This window comes from Danio rerio, chromosome 16 (genome assembly GCF_052040795.2).
Source record: "Danio rerio strain M-AB ecotype USA chromosome 16, GRCz13ab, whole genome shotgun sequence".
Taxonomy (NCBI): Eukaryota; Metazoa; Chordata; class Actinopteri; order Cypriniformes; family Danionidae; genus Danio; species Danio rerio.
In genome coordinates, this window is record NC_141036.1 from 5,522,740 (window position 1) to 5,536,813 (window position 14,074).

At 36.7% G+C, this 14,074-nt stretch overlaps 1 protein-coding gene and 1 long non-coding RNA gene across 8 annotated transcripts in view; both read left to right on the forward strand.

Annotated features, from left to right (window-relative positions):
- The window catches only part of plecb (plectin b), a 246,872-nt gene that overhangs the window by 14,423 nt on the left and 218,375 nt on the right, over nt 1–14,074 (forward strand). For 3 of the 7 annotated variants that reach the window (XM_087286468.1, XM_087286475.1, XM_087286476.1), the window contains exon 1: nt 9,448–9,635. The exons of the other annotated variants lie outside the window; for them this stretch is intronic. In XM_087286468.1, the coding sequence (XP_087142594.1) occupies nt 9,545–9,635 (91 nt within the window). In that variant the 5' untranslated portion in view covers nt 9,448–9,544. Of the gene's footprint in view, nt 1–9,447; nt 9,636–14,074 lie in introns of those variants that run through there. 7 annotated transcript variants of the gene reach the window in all.
- Nucleotides 3,066–6,997, forward strand: LOC141378151 (uncharacterized). Its single transcript, XR_015510882.1, has 4 exons — nt 3,066–4,562; nt 4,646–4,827; nt 5,080–5,278; nt 5,688–6,997. It is a non-coding gene; the product is annotated as an uncharacterized LOC141378151 (long non-coding RNA).

Consider the following 14,074-nt stretch of genomic DNA (forward strand, 5'->3'; position numbering starts at 1 on the left):
GAGACTCATCAGAGCAGGCTACATTTTCCAATCTTCTGTTGCCCAGTTTTAGTGAGCCTGTGCAATTTGTAGCCTCAGTTTCCTGTTCTTAGCTGACAGGAGTGGCACCCGGTATGGTCTTCTGCTGCTGTAGCTCATCCGCCTCAAGGTTGGACGTGTTGTGTTTTCAGAGATGCTCTTCTGCAGACCTCGGTTGTATCGAGTGGTTTTTTGAGTTACTGTTGCCTTTCTATCAGCTGAAACCAGTCTGGCCATTCTCCTCTAACCTCTGGCATCAACAAGACATTTGCACCCACAGAACTGCTGCTCACTGGATATTTTCTCTTTTTCAGACCATTCTCTGTAAACCCTAGAGATGGTTGTGCGTAAAAACCCCAGTAGATCAGCAGCTTATGAAATACTTAGACCAGCCCATCTGGCAACAACAGCCATGCCATGTTTAAAGTCACTTATATCACCTTTCTTTCCCATTCTAATGTTTAGTTTAGACAGGCGTACCTAATAAAGTGGCCTGTGAGCGTGTGCACACACACACACACACACATATATATATATATATATATATATATATATATATATATATATATATATATATATATATATATATATATATATATATATATATATTTATATATATATATATATATGTATATTTGATGTTTTATTACTTTCATTTCCATAAATATGATTATATAATTTTGATTAAAATGAAAAAAATATATTGATGGACTCGCTGTAAACCAATAATATTCTGTCATTTTGATATATACTGTAAAAATGCTGGGTTCCACACAATCAATTTGTGTTGAAGCAACATGAAGAAATTACGTTAACCTATTAGTCAGGGGCCAGATGGAATCTGTGGACTTTTTGGCTATTTCTGCTGAGAATTTTGGTAAAAATCTGTTTTTTTTCTGCGGAATAATTTTGGAAGTATCATAACTAAAACCCTAATTAGTGAAATAAAAAGTAATACCTTTTTAACTTTTATTTAATGTTTAAATTGCAAATCTAATTAGAATCACTTAATTTGGTAAACAAAGCAAGTCTCTCATATAATATATATATATATATATATATATATATATATATATATATATATATATATATATATATATACTAAAAAACTAAAATATTACTGTAAATATTATATTAATATTATATATATTAATATTATAAATAGTACTGTACAAACTGTTAGTACTGTACAAATTGTATATAAATCAGATTAACATTTTTATATTAGTCAATAATATTACTGTAATTAATTAAAAAACTAAATAAATTTGGATTTACACACATTTACTCAAGTAAATAAACAGAATTAATGATGGGCTAAAAAATCTGCGGAGTTCTGGGGAAAATGTGCGGAATTCTGCGCGCGCAGATTCCGTTTGGGCCTACCTATTAGTTTAAGAATGTAAGTGGATTGAACATAAAGTAATTAAGTCATTGCAAAATAACCCAAGAATTGTGTTGATTCAGCTCAATTCAAATACCTCATTTAAACAAACAGTACATGTCATTTTCTGAGTGTAACACACGACGTGTTGAACTGACTGTACGTGTGTGACTGAGTTCAGGAGTCAGTTTTAGATCGTGTGTGTTTGTCCTCGTGCTGCAGAACATGTGTAGGGTTGGCTTCTACCTGAGGTCATGAGTGAGGGGTCAGAGGTCACGGCAGCTGTGTGCTATTATCAGTAGGTGTGAACGCTGCTAACGTGCTCATATGAGGGCAGTCGGACATATTTCATTACACACTCAACGCTGTTCACTTTATGAGTGCATGTGGGTGTTAAATGCTGTCACAGACCACACACAGGCGCACACACACACCCACACACGCTCGCTCTTTCTCACAAACACACATATGCATTTAACGCACACACACACACACACACACACACACACACGTGCATGCAGGCAAACATACACACTCTCTCTCCCTCTCACACATAGACACATACACACACTCTCTCTCACATACAATATTGCATACACAAAACAAACACGCGCATACACACACACACAATATTGTAAAGACCAAACACATAAACACACCCTCTCACTTACATACATATACACACAGACGTTCACACATACACACACACATACAAGTACACCCTCTCACCCTCGCACACACACATATACAAACACACACTCTCTCACGCACAATATCCCACACACATACTCTGTCGCTCACACTTTTTGTCCTTCTCTCTCTCTCACACACTCATAAGCAAACACACTCTCTCACACACAATATCACACACACACTCACACAATATCGCATACACAGACACACACACACACACACACACACACACACACACACACACACACACACACACACACAAACACACACACACACATTCATTTTCACAAACACAGACTGTTTCTCTCTCTCTCTCTCTCTCTCTCAATCAAACACACAAGCACACACACACACACACACGGCTGTGCAGTGACACTCAAGACCAGAGTAACTTCTCACACCTGCTTCAGGCTTCAGGATCAAAGAGCTAATGTAAACATGTAAATGCCCATATAGAAATCTGATACATGGCAAAATATGCAAAAGACATTAATGACATACAAGTCCATGTTTGAAGTTTAACCTCATGTTCACATATATAAAACACACACCTTATATACAACATATGGTTAAAAAGAGAGCAAAAATGGCCATTTACATACAGATTTTTCATACATACATTGGAACTGCAAATATATACACTCACCGGCCACTTTATTAGGTACACCTGTCCAACTGCTCGTTAATGAGTCTCGTTTTCTGCTGCGACATTCGGAGGGTAGGGTCAGGAGTTGGTCTCAACAGCATTGAAAGCATGGATCTATCATGCCTTGTATCAACGGTTCAGGCTGGTGGTGGGGATAATTTTTTTGGCACACTTTGGAATCATTAGTACCAATTGAGCATCATGTCAACACCACATCCTACCTGAGTATTGTTGCTGACCATGTCCATCCCTTTATGACTACGGTGTACCCAAATTCTGATGGCTACTTCCAGCAAGATAACGCACCATGTCATAAAGCCCCAATCATCTCAGACTGGTTTCTTGAACATGACAATGAGTTCACTGAACTCAAATGGCCTCCACAGTCACCAGATCTCAATCTAATAGAGCACCTTTGGGATGTGGTGGAATGGGAGATTAGCATCATGGATTTGCAGCCGACAAATGTGCAGCAACTACGTAATGCTATCATGTCAATATGGAGCAAAATCTCTGAGGAATATTTCCAGTATCTTGTTGAATCTATGCCACAATGGATTAAGGCAGTTCTGAAGGCAAAAGTGGGCCCGACCCGGTATTAGTAAGGTGTACCTAATAAAGTGGCCGGTGATTGTATATATATCAGATATTTCCATATGTGACCCTGGACCCCCAAAAATGACAAATTGCCCAACAGAGAAAACCAATAACAATCAAGAATGATTATATGAGGGCATGGCTTTGCAATCAAAAATTATGGTTATAATATAGAGCATTAGTAAATATCAATTTGTGAGTATTGTTGAGCTTTTGAACATTTTTAAAGCATTTTCCCTAAATATGTCTCAAAGTAAGATTTGTCAGCAAAAATCATTCCATTTGCTAAAACACAGAGACAGTCATGGCCAAATTAAACCTCAAAATCACCCCAGAGTGGATGGAAACATCCCCAACAGCGCACAAGGGTTAACCCAGGCTGTATCAGCATGGACACTGATGTTGGTGTTTTCATCCCACTCATATCTGCTCTCTCCCGCTGGCATGCTTTATCTGAAAGACTCTTCAGTAGTGAATAAGAGTCTGGTGATCATTGGCTCCTCAACACATGTGGCAATGGGGTAAGCAAAATAAGCAATCTTATGTCTAAAGGGAAAACACAATTATTTTGCTTACTGCAGATTATTTATCCTGTTTTACTGAAAAACTCTCTTAAATTTGATCCATTATTTCTAAGAACAAGACCAAAGTTTTTACAAATGCAGGAAAAGGCTTCTTGGGTTAAGAATTTTTAGATATTTGGGCTAGAAATAAGACGAAAAATCAAGTAAGAAAAGCATGTTATTAGCTTGTGTTGATGAATGGAGTGGTTTTATCACCAGTCTGACAGGAAACACTCACACATGTTCACAGAGCATGACGGCACACACACCTGTTTAACAAAACACCTATCTGTAGGCACTTCTGAAAGTTTCAGCCAGGCTAGTGAAAGAGTCGTTGAGCAGGACTTGTTTGAATAAAACTTGTTTAAAGTGAACTCTAGCACACTGAACACTGCCTACTACTGCTTAAAAGAAGCATCTACATTCACATAGACTTCACTATGTGTATTAAATTTAGCCCTAGCTGTTTTGGAATACGTGCTTCAGTCTACATTTTTGTGAAACATAAACAATGTAAGTTTCAATGCATGTTTCAGATGACAAATCCACTAGAGGGCGCTGTCTACATTTGAAATATGTTACTTAGGGTGTGTTTTGTTGCACGTTTCAGGTGACAAATCCACTAGAGGGCGCTGTCTACATTTGAAATACATTACATAGGGTGTGTTTTGTTGTACATTTCAGATGACAAATCCACTAGAGGGCGCTGTCTACGTTTGTGTGAATCTGAAACACGTTACTTAGGGTGTGTTTCGTTGCACGTTTCAGGTGACAAATCCACTAGAGGGCGCTGTCTACATTTGAAATACATTACATAGGGTGTGTTTTGTTGTACATTTCAGATGACAAATCCACTAGAGGGCGCTGTCTACGTTTGTGCGAATCTGAAACACGTTACTTAGGGTGTGTTTCGTTGCACGTTTCAGGTGACAAATCCACTAGAGGGCGCTGCATACATTTGTGTGAATCTGAAATACGTTACTTAGGGTGTGTTTCCTTGCACGTTTCAAATAACAAATCCACTAGAGGGCGCTGTCTACATTTGTGCGAATCTGAAACACATTACTTAGGGCGTGTTTTGTTGCACGTTTCAGGTGACAAATCCACTAGAGGGCGCTGTCTACGTTTGTGCGAATCTGAAACACGTTACTTAGGGTGTGTTTCGTTGCCCGTTTCAGGTGACAAATCCACTAGAGGACACTGTCTACATTTGAAATACATTACATAGGGTGTGTTTTGTTGTACATTTCAGATGACAAATCCACTAGAGGACACTGTCTACATTTGAAATACATTACATAGGGTGTGTTTTGTTGTACATTTCAGATGACAAATCCACTAGAGGACACTGTCTACATTTGAAATACATTACATAGGGTGTGTTTTGTTGTACATTTCAGATGACAAATCCACTAGAGGGTGCTTTCTACGTTTGTGCGAATCTGAAACACGTTACTTAGGGTGTGTTTCGTTGCACGTTTCAGGTGACAAATCCACTAGAGGGCGCATTTTACATTTGTGTGAATCTGAAATACGTTACTCAGGGTGTGTTTCCTTGCACGTTTCAAATAACAAATCCACTAGAGGGCGCTGTCTACATTTGTGCGAATCTGAAACACATTACTTAGGGTGTGTTTTGTTGCACGTTTCAGGTGACAAATCCACTAGAGGGCGCTGCATACATTTGTGTGAATCTGGAACACGTTACTTAGGGTGTGTTTCGTTGCACGTTTCAGGTGACAAATCCACTAGAGGACACTGTCTACATTTGAAATACGTTACATAGGGTGTGTTTTGTTGTACATTTCAGATGACAAATCCACTAGAGGGCGCTGTCTACATTTGTGCGAATCTGAAACACATTACTTAGGGTGTGTTTTGTTGCACGTTTCAGGTGACAAATCCACTAGAGGGCGCTGCATACATTTGTGTGAATCTGAAATACGTTACTCAGGGTGTGTTTCCTTGCACGTTTCAAATAACAAATCCACTAGAGGGCACTGTCTACATTTGTGCGAATCTGAAATACGTTGCTTAGGTTGTGCTTTGTTGTGTTTTAGATAGACGTCCTTCTTGTACATGTCCAGGAGAAGGCGGGGCTTGTCATACAGGTCAGCTAATGAACCACTGAGCTAAATCCTTCCCTTAACCCAACCAATAGTGTTTTCAAAAGCAGGCGTAAGAGAAAAATGCACTGCCACTTTTGTAGAAGGGTGCTTCACTGGACTCGAACACGAGCTTTCTGAAGCACAAAAACCGTACAAAGTGAACTACAGGCAAACTGAGCATGCCAGAGAAGTACATATATGGAGCTAGATAAATATTATTACATATCATAGACAGCCTTAAATTGTTTAATGGTGTTTATTTGGTGTCGTGCAAAGAACCGCACAAAAATAATCCTATATGTTCCTGTAAATATCATTCGTGTGTAAAGAAACAAAAGTTGTTGTCATTATACTGCCCCCTAGTGTTCATTTTATCTACAAATTCTAATGTTTAACTTATGTTGAAGTACTGTTTCCAATTATAGTTGTTGATGCGATTTTTGTGTATAAAGATATCAGTCTAATTCAAAGAAATGTTAACATCATAGAGTGCATTTTTTTTGTTTTTGTGAGACCTGAAATAGAAGTCAGACACACTGAGTAGTTGTGCTCCAGTATTTCATGCAGTGCATTCTGAGAATCCTGCCTACTCAGTGTACGCTGTATGCTTCCTGCTATTGTTTAATTATAGTATCTGACAGTATATCCTGTATGTGATAAGCAATTTAAACAGTGCTATGATACACTGTTATCACAGCGGGACATTCAATTATCTCATTTTTTATTTTGGGGGAAAACCGTCTAAACTTTTGATAGCTTGAGAGAGAAAGTAAAACAGGAACATGGGAAAATGTGTCAGTGGTAATGAACCGGCGCAACTAGAGGTGCTTCATTGGCACTTACACATTTTACCATGTTCCAGTATTACTTTCTCTGTCAAACTTTTAAAGGTTTTTATGTTTATATTGTTTATTGTGAAAAAAACAAACATTACATCAGTACAGAAAGTTACATATCATTCTTTTTCTTTTTCTTTTTTAAAAGAGACAAAAAAATAATAATAACAAAAATATATATATAATAAAAAAGAGAAATATTAATAATAATAATAATAATGATAATAATAAGAGGAAAAGAAAAATAGAAACATGAGTATTAAGTGTACTGAAAATTACAACCAAAAATCACAATCAAATGTTCAGATACATTGTCAATGTTGAAATTAATATTTACAATTAAACGGTATAAAATAGTATTAGATAAAACAAAAAAGTTTAATTAATACGAAATAAATTAAAAAGGGAGGGAACTCAGGGGAGTGCATCTATTAAATGGAAGGCAATACCTTAAGAGAGTTAAAGTAAGTAATAAAACATTGCCACTTTTTAAAGAAAATAGTTTTCCCAGAGCATTTAACCTTTTCCAACTTAAGAAAATGCATGGTATCCACAAGCCATTGGGATGTAGTTGGAGGCTTATTTGATTTCCAGTGAAGTAGTATACGACGCCTGGCTATTAGTGAGGTAAAGGCCAAAACATTAAGTTGTTTATAATTGAATTGGGACCAAATCTTTGGAACCCCCAAAATGGCAACATCAGGGGATGGGTTTATATTTACCTGCAACACCTTGGACATAATTGTAAAATAATTAACCCAATAATTCTGTAATAGAGGGCACATAAAGAACATATGACTCAAATTACAACTTGGTGCATGACATCTGTCACATCTGAAACTTTTAAAGGTTTTTGACCCATATTTGTTTTTTTAGTAGAAAACTGTAATAAATACTGTTGCATGGTTTAGTTTTTACTACAGTAAACCGTGGTGTATTATAGTATAATATACTACAATATTTTTGGAAACTACAGTATTGGGTCATTACTATAGTTGTTGTGTTACCACAGAACCTGTAGTATTAACACAACAGATTACTTCAAGCCATGGTAACACAACAGCTATAGTATTTGTTTCATACTTTACGCTCAGTGAATATGCGATTTCAGATTATTTTTCAGACATTTACTTCCAAATGTACCCAGCAGAGACGCACACTGTCATAAAACGTTAATATTGGGTTAGATTTAGGTCACCAGTGTCAAAGGACAGCGCTATTTTGGTGTCCAATAATGACGTCAAATGACGTTGATATTTGGTTGATTTTAGGTTGTGTTTAAAAGTGACCAAAATCCAACGTTGAGTCAAAATCTTAAACCAACATTATATTGACGTTAGAGCTGCACGATTCTGGCTAAAATGAGAATCGCGATTTTTTTTGCTTAAAATAAAGGTCACGATTTTCTCACAAGTCTGTAGATGAAAAATAAAGGTATGGTAAAAACAAATGGCACAACATAGACAATAATATGATGTGTAGATCTACTGGTTTCTATAAATAATTCTATTCTACTTATAATAATTCTGATGTTGAATTATTATGTTTGAGATATATGCTTGCAATCTGTCATATTAGACAAATTTATTCACTGGTAAAATCAGACATTTGCCATGATCCGATTATATTCAACAATATATAGGCTAGAGTAGTTATACTGACATTGTAAACATTTATTTTCATGCACAACTCTGTGTTCGCTATGAAAGAAAAACATATCAAATGCTTGTCCTAATCATAACTTTTAAATGCGATTTGATCATTTAAATTAAGTGCACACTTTTGGTTTCATTTTGACAGCTAATTACTTGTTCATACTTTGCGCGCGGCTCCCAAACGATCACTCTGTGCCACAAACTAAATATTGTTTACAACTGTATTACCTGTTACTCGCAACAAATGCAGGTTCTGTTCACTAAGTAGACACGCGTGCATCTATCATTACGTAGAGCGCGTGCGTGCCCTCTCTGTGAATACAGCTCACGGTCAGCAGCTCACGTCACGTAATTGACGTCAAATACTGACATTTATTCGTCAGGTATGGCAACTAAAATCTAACGTCTGATAGACGTCACAGTGGTAGCGATCACATAGCGTTAAGAACTTTAGTTAAGAATGGTTAAGAACTTAATTTGGACAACTTTAATTAAGATTTTCTCAAAATTTAGATTTTTTTTTGAACCCTCAGATTTCATGTGTTTCAAATAGTTTTATCTCAGCCAAATATTACCCTCCTATACAATCCATTAAATAATGGAAATCTTATTAATTCATCTTTCATATGATATATACATCTCAATTTAAAAAATGACACTTATGACCTAATAATAAAATGATAGCTTTGAACATATACATGTAAATCTTTAATGAAATACTCAGCAAGTGTATTTCTTTTCGAACATAGCTGAATACAAAGTACATTAGCAACTTTCTAAACTTGTGTGCCAGACTGACTAAGAGGTGTGTCTGACTCATTCTATTTATATATTGATGTGCTGTGCCTTTAAGAGGCGGGGCTTCACAGGCTCTGCTGCTATTTCCCAGTCAGGAAAGAGGGGGCGTGGCCTTGGTGGCTGCAGGAATGAAGTTTAGAGCGAGAGATAGAAATCACTGCGCTGCCACACACACACACACAAACGCACACTCTCTCTCATACAGTGGTGCTCATCCTTTACCGGCTCACACACACACACAGACTGATGGCCATGTACGAGCCCTTCTGCCTGCCACCCAACGCAGACGAGCAGGACTTCATTCAAGCCTACGAGAACGTCAGAGAGAAATATAAAGGTACCACATGTGCATGTGTGTGTGTGTGTGTGTGTGTGTGTGTGTGTGTGTGTGTGTGTGTGTGTGTGTGTGTGTGTGTGTGTTTGTGTTGAAGTCAAAATAATTAGCTCTCCTGGGAAATTGTAGTTCGTTTTCTAAAAAAGTCATTAGTATTTTGTTCATAAATATACATGTTGTACACTATTAAGTGTTATTCAAAATGTTCTATAAATAAAGTTAAAAAAAGACCTAGGAAATGTTCACAGTAATTTCCTTTAATATTTTTTCGTCTAGAGAAAGGCTTATTTCTTTTGGTTTGGCTGTAATTATAGCAGTTTTAATAAATAAAAACAATTTTAAAGTTAATATTATTAGCCCCCCTTTTTTATCCCCCCCCTCCTATTTCTGTAATCTAGTTTAGTCTTTAAAGTGCACTTTAAACTAAAAGAAATGAGTTATTAGAAATTATTTATTCAATAATTTTCAGCTTAGTCAGCTTAATTCTTCAGCTTAGTCACTTATTTTTCAGGGGTCACCACAGTGGAATGAACCGCCAACTTATTCAGCATATGTCTTACACAGTGGATGCCCTTCCAGCCACAGCCCAGTACTGGGAAACACTCTGACAATCTCATATACATAATCGTATACTATGGCCAATTTAGTTTATCCAATTGACCTATCGCGCACTGTGGGGGAAACCAGAACACCCGAAAGGAAACCCATGCAAACACAAGGAGACCATGCAAACTCCACACAGGAACTCCAACTGTCCCAGCCGGGACGCGATGCTAAGCACTGAGCCATTGTGCCATCCTATTTATAATAGGAAATGTGCTAAATATCTACTCGGAGCATGATCTTTAAGTAATCTAATGCAGATATCTAATATTGTAAGAGAAAAACAAATAAAACTGTATTGTTGGCTATTGTCAAAAAATATATTAGAGGTTAGGTTTTGTAGAAGGGCCCTATATTATAAAGTATAAGCTAAATATACAGTTTGGTAGAAAAAAGCTTGTCAAATTGATCGGTTATGAGGTAATGTGTTTAGCATATACAGTAACCCAGCACTGGGAAACATCCATACACACTCATTCACTTATATACACTACGGCCAATTTAATTCATCCAGCTCCCCTATAGCCCATGTCTATGGACTGTGGGAGAAACCAGAGCACCCAGAGGACACCCACACCAACACAGGGAGAACATGCAAACTCCATACAGAAATACCAACTGACCCAGTGACCTTTTTGCTGTGAGGCGAATATTGCTAACCACTGAGCCACCGTGTCTTATTAGAAATGAGTTAAAATATTAATTCATATAGATACAGTAATACATTTGATATAATGCAATCAAATATGTTTTAAAATGTGTTGAATTGTTTTTTTTATATATTTTAAAATCATTTTAAAAGCACATTTCCTAGTACAAAATAATTACTAATACATTTTTTGTACATTTCCTATTATAATTATATCAAAACATTTTTGAAGTTGAAAACAAAAAACCAAATTGGATCAGTAATATGTATTGCTGGAGCTTAATTTGGACGATTTTTAAGGAGATTTTCTCTTCTCCTCAGTTTGCTTATTTTTAACTAAACAAAATGTGAACTAATAATATTGATCTTAAAACTGGGCTAATAATATTGACCTTAAAATGAAAACAATAAATAAGTAAAACTGCTATAATTACAACCAAACTAAAATAAATAAGTGTTTCTTTATTACTATATAAAAATATTTTTAAAAGAATAAAAACTTTACTGGAGCGCTAATCATTTTGACTTTAACTGTATGTATGTGTGTGTATATATACAGTTAAAGTCAAAATTATTCACCCTCCTGCTAATTTTATACATTATTTTTTAAATATTTCCCAAACGATGTTTAATAGAGCAAGGAATTTTTCACAGTATGTTTGATAATATTTTTTCTTCTGGAAAAAGTCTGATTTGTTTTATTTCGGCTAGAATAAAAGCAGTATTTAATTTATTAAAAAACATTTTAAGCTCAATATTATTAGCCCCTTTAAGCTTTATTTATTGCAGATTGTCGACAGAACAAATCCACTGTTATACAACGACTTGCCCGATTAACCTAGATAAGCCTTTAAATGTCTCTTTAAGCTGAATACTAGTGTCTTGAGGAATATCTAGTCAAATATTATGTGCTGTCATCATAACTATGTCATCATAACTATAACGTTTAGAAATGTGCTACAAAAATATTTCCATTAAACAGAAATTGGCGGAAAAATATACTGAAGGGGCTAATAGTTCTGACTTCAACTGTATATGTGTGTGTGTGTGTGTGTGTGTGTGTGTGTGCCGGAGCCACGTGCAGTCAGGTTTTGCTGGTTATTGATTTGCGCACATGCTGTCTGTCAGTCAGTCCGTCAGTGTGTGGAGTTTGCCAGAGTTCAGAGAGGGTTTGCTGGAAAGACTGAGCTGATCCGAGTACAGTGAGACTCGCACGGTTTTCTGATGATGCGTCTCATTGAAATGCTGATGTTTAATGCATGAGGGTCTGGGCTGCAGAAACGGCCCACGCGCGTATGCCCTGAACATCATGCTGTCGAGATGTTTGTCTGCCAGTTCGGGTCATTTGAGTTCGTCTTTGAGTTCTACTCCTGCAGTTTATGTTCTGATGGTGGGTAGAGTGATGATTTGATGACACCGTCTTACTCTCATTATATGTGTGTGCTTCTAATAATGGCATTTTAAATATGCTTTTAACACTGCAACGGCACGGTGGCTCAGTGGTTAGCACAGCAAGAAGGTCGCAGGTTCGAGTCCCGGCTGGGTCAGCTGGCATTTCTGTGTGGAGTTTGCATGTTCGCCCGTGTTGGCGAGGGTTTCCTCCGGGTGCTCCGGTTTCCCCCACAGTCCAAAGACATGCGCTATTGGTGAATTGAATAAGCCAAATTGGCCTTAGTGTATGTGTGTGAATGAGTGTGTATGGATGTTTCCCAGTGCTGGGTTGCAGCTGGAAGGGCAAATAGTATAAGAATGAGCAAAACTGAAGAAAGTGCTGTCGAACGATGGACAAATCAGAAATTGTTGTTGTTTTTATGCCTTTAAGCCCAGTTTCTTTATCCTGTGTGTGTGTGTGTGTGTGTGTGTTTCTTCTCTCACCTGAATGTGGGGAAGACACGGTGTTGATGCTTCCTCTATAAATATCGGCCCACTTTTGTTGCTGTGTTGAGAAAGAGACAGAGGTCTGTGCTGAATCACTGTCTGCACGCACGCGTTTGTGTGTGCACATATTTATGTGTATCTTTGTGTGTGTGTGTGTGTGTGTGTGTGTTTGTGGTTGTAAATTGTGAGTTGTGAGGATCTGCCTTCTCTTCTTTCTCTTTTCTTCTGCCAGAGACTCTGTCGGATCTCCTTATTAAGGCAAGGTCAACCAGACTCTCCTCTGCTCTAATACTTCTGCACATATTTTGTTTTTAATGCTGCAAACAATTTTTTATTTACAAGAAAATATTGATTTGCTCTGGATTATTTCAGACAGCACACTATAACGATGTTTAAACTTCAGAAGAAAAGTTAAATAATCAATTTTTGGTGGAAAAACCAGACATCTAACTTTTTTTTCCTTTTGAACATGTATATATAAATATAATTTGTTTTCAACTATATATATATATATATATATATATATATATATATATATATATATATATATATATATATATATATATATATATATTTATACACTCACCGGCCACTTTATTAGGTACACCTTGCTAGTACCATGTTGGAACTCATTTTGTCCTCAGAACTGCCTTAATCCTTTGTGGCATAGATTCAACAGGCTACTGGAAATATTCCTCAGAGATTTTGCTCCATATTGACATGATAGCATCACACAGTTGCTGCAGATTTGTCAGCTGCACATCCATGATGCCAATCTCCTGCTCCACCACATCCCAAAGGTGCTCTATTGAATTGAGTTCTGGTGACTGTGGAGGCCATTTGAGTACAGTGAACTCATTGTCATGTTCAAGAAACCAGTCTGAGATGATTCACGCTTTTTGACATGGAGCATTATCCTGCTGGAAGTAGCCATCAGAAGATGGATTCATGCTTTCATGTTGTTGATGCCAAATTCTTTTTTTTGCTGCCATGTGATTGGCTGATTAGAAATTTGTGCTAACGAGCAGTTTAATAGGTGTACCTAATAAAGTGGCCGGTTAGTGTATATTTGTATTCATGAGTTCAAAAGTCACCAAAACTGGAAGAACACGTTATTTTAAAAAAAATAAAATACACTCAATATGCATATCAGTTTGACACGTATATTTCACTCCTATATTCCTAGTCAGTTTTTACAATTAAATTACGAACATATGACAAATATTGAATGAAATGTGAACTTGTGAGTTATAATTCCATTTAAATGCTATTTTGAACAATTACTATAACATTTCTACTTTACTGCTTGCTT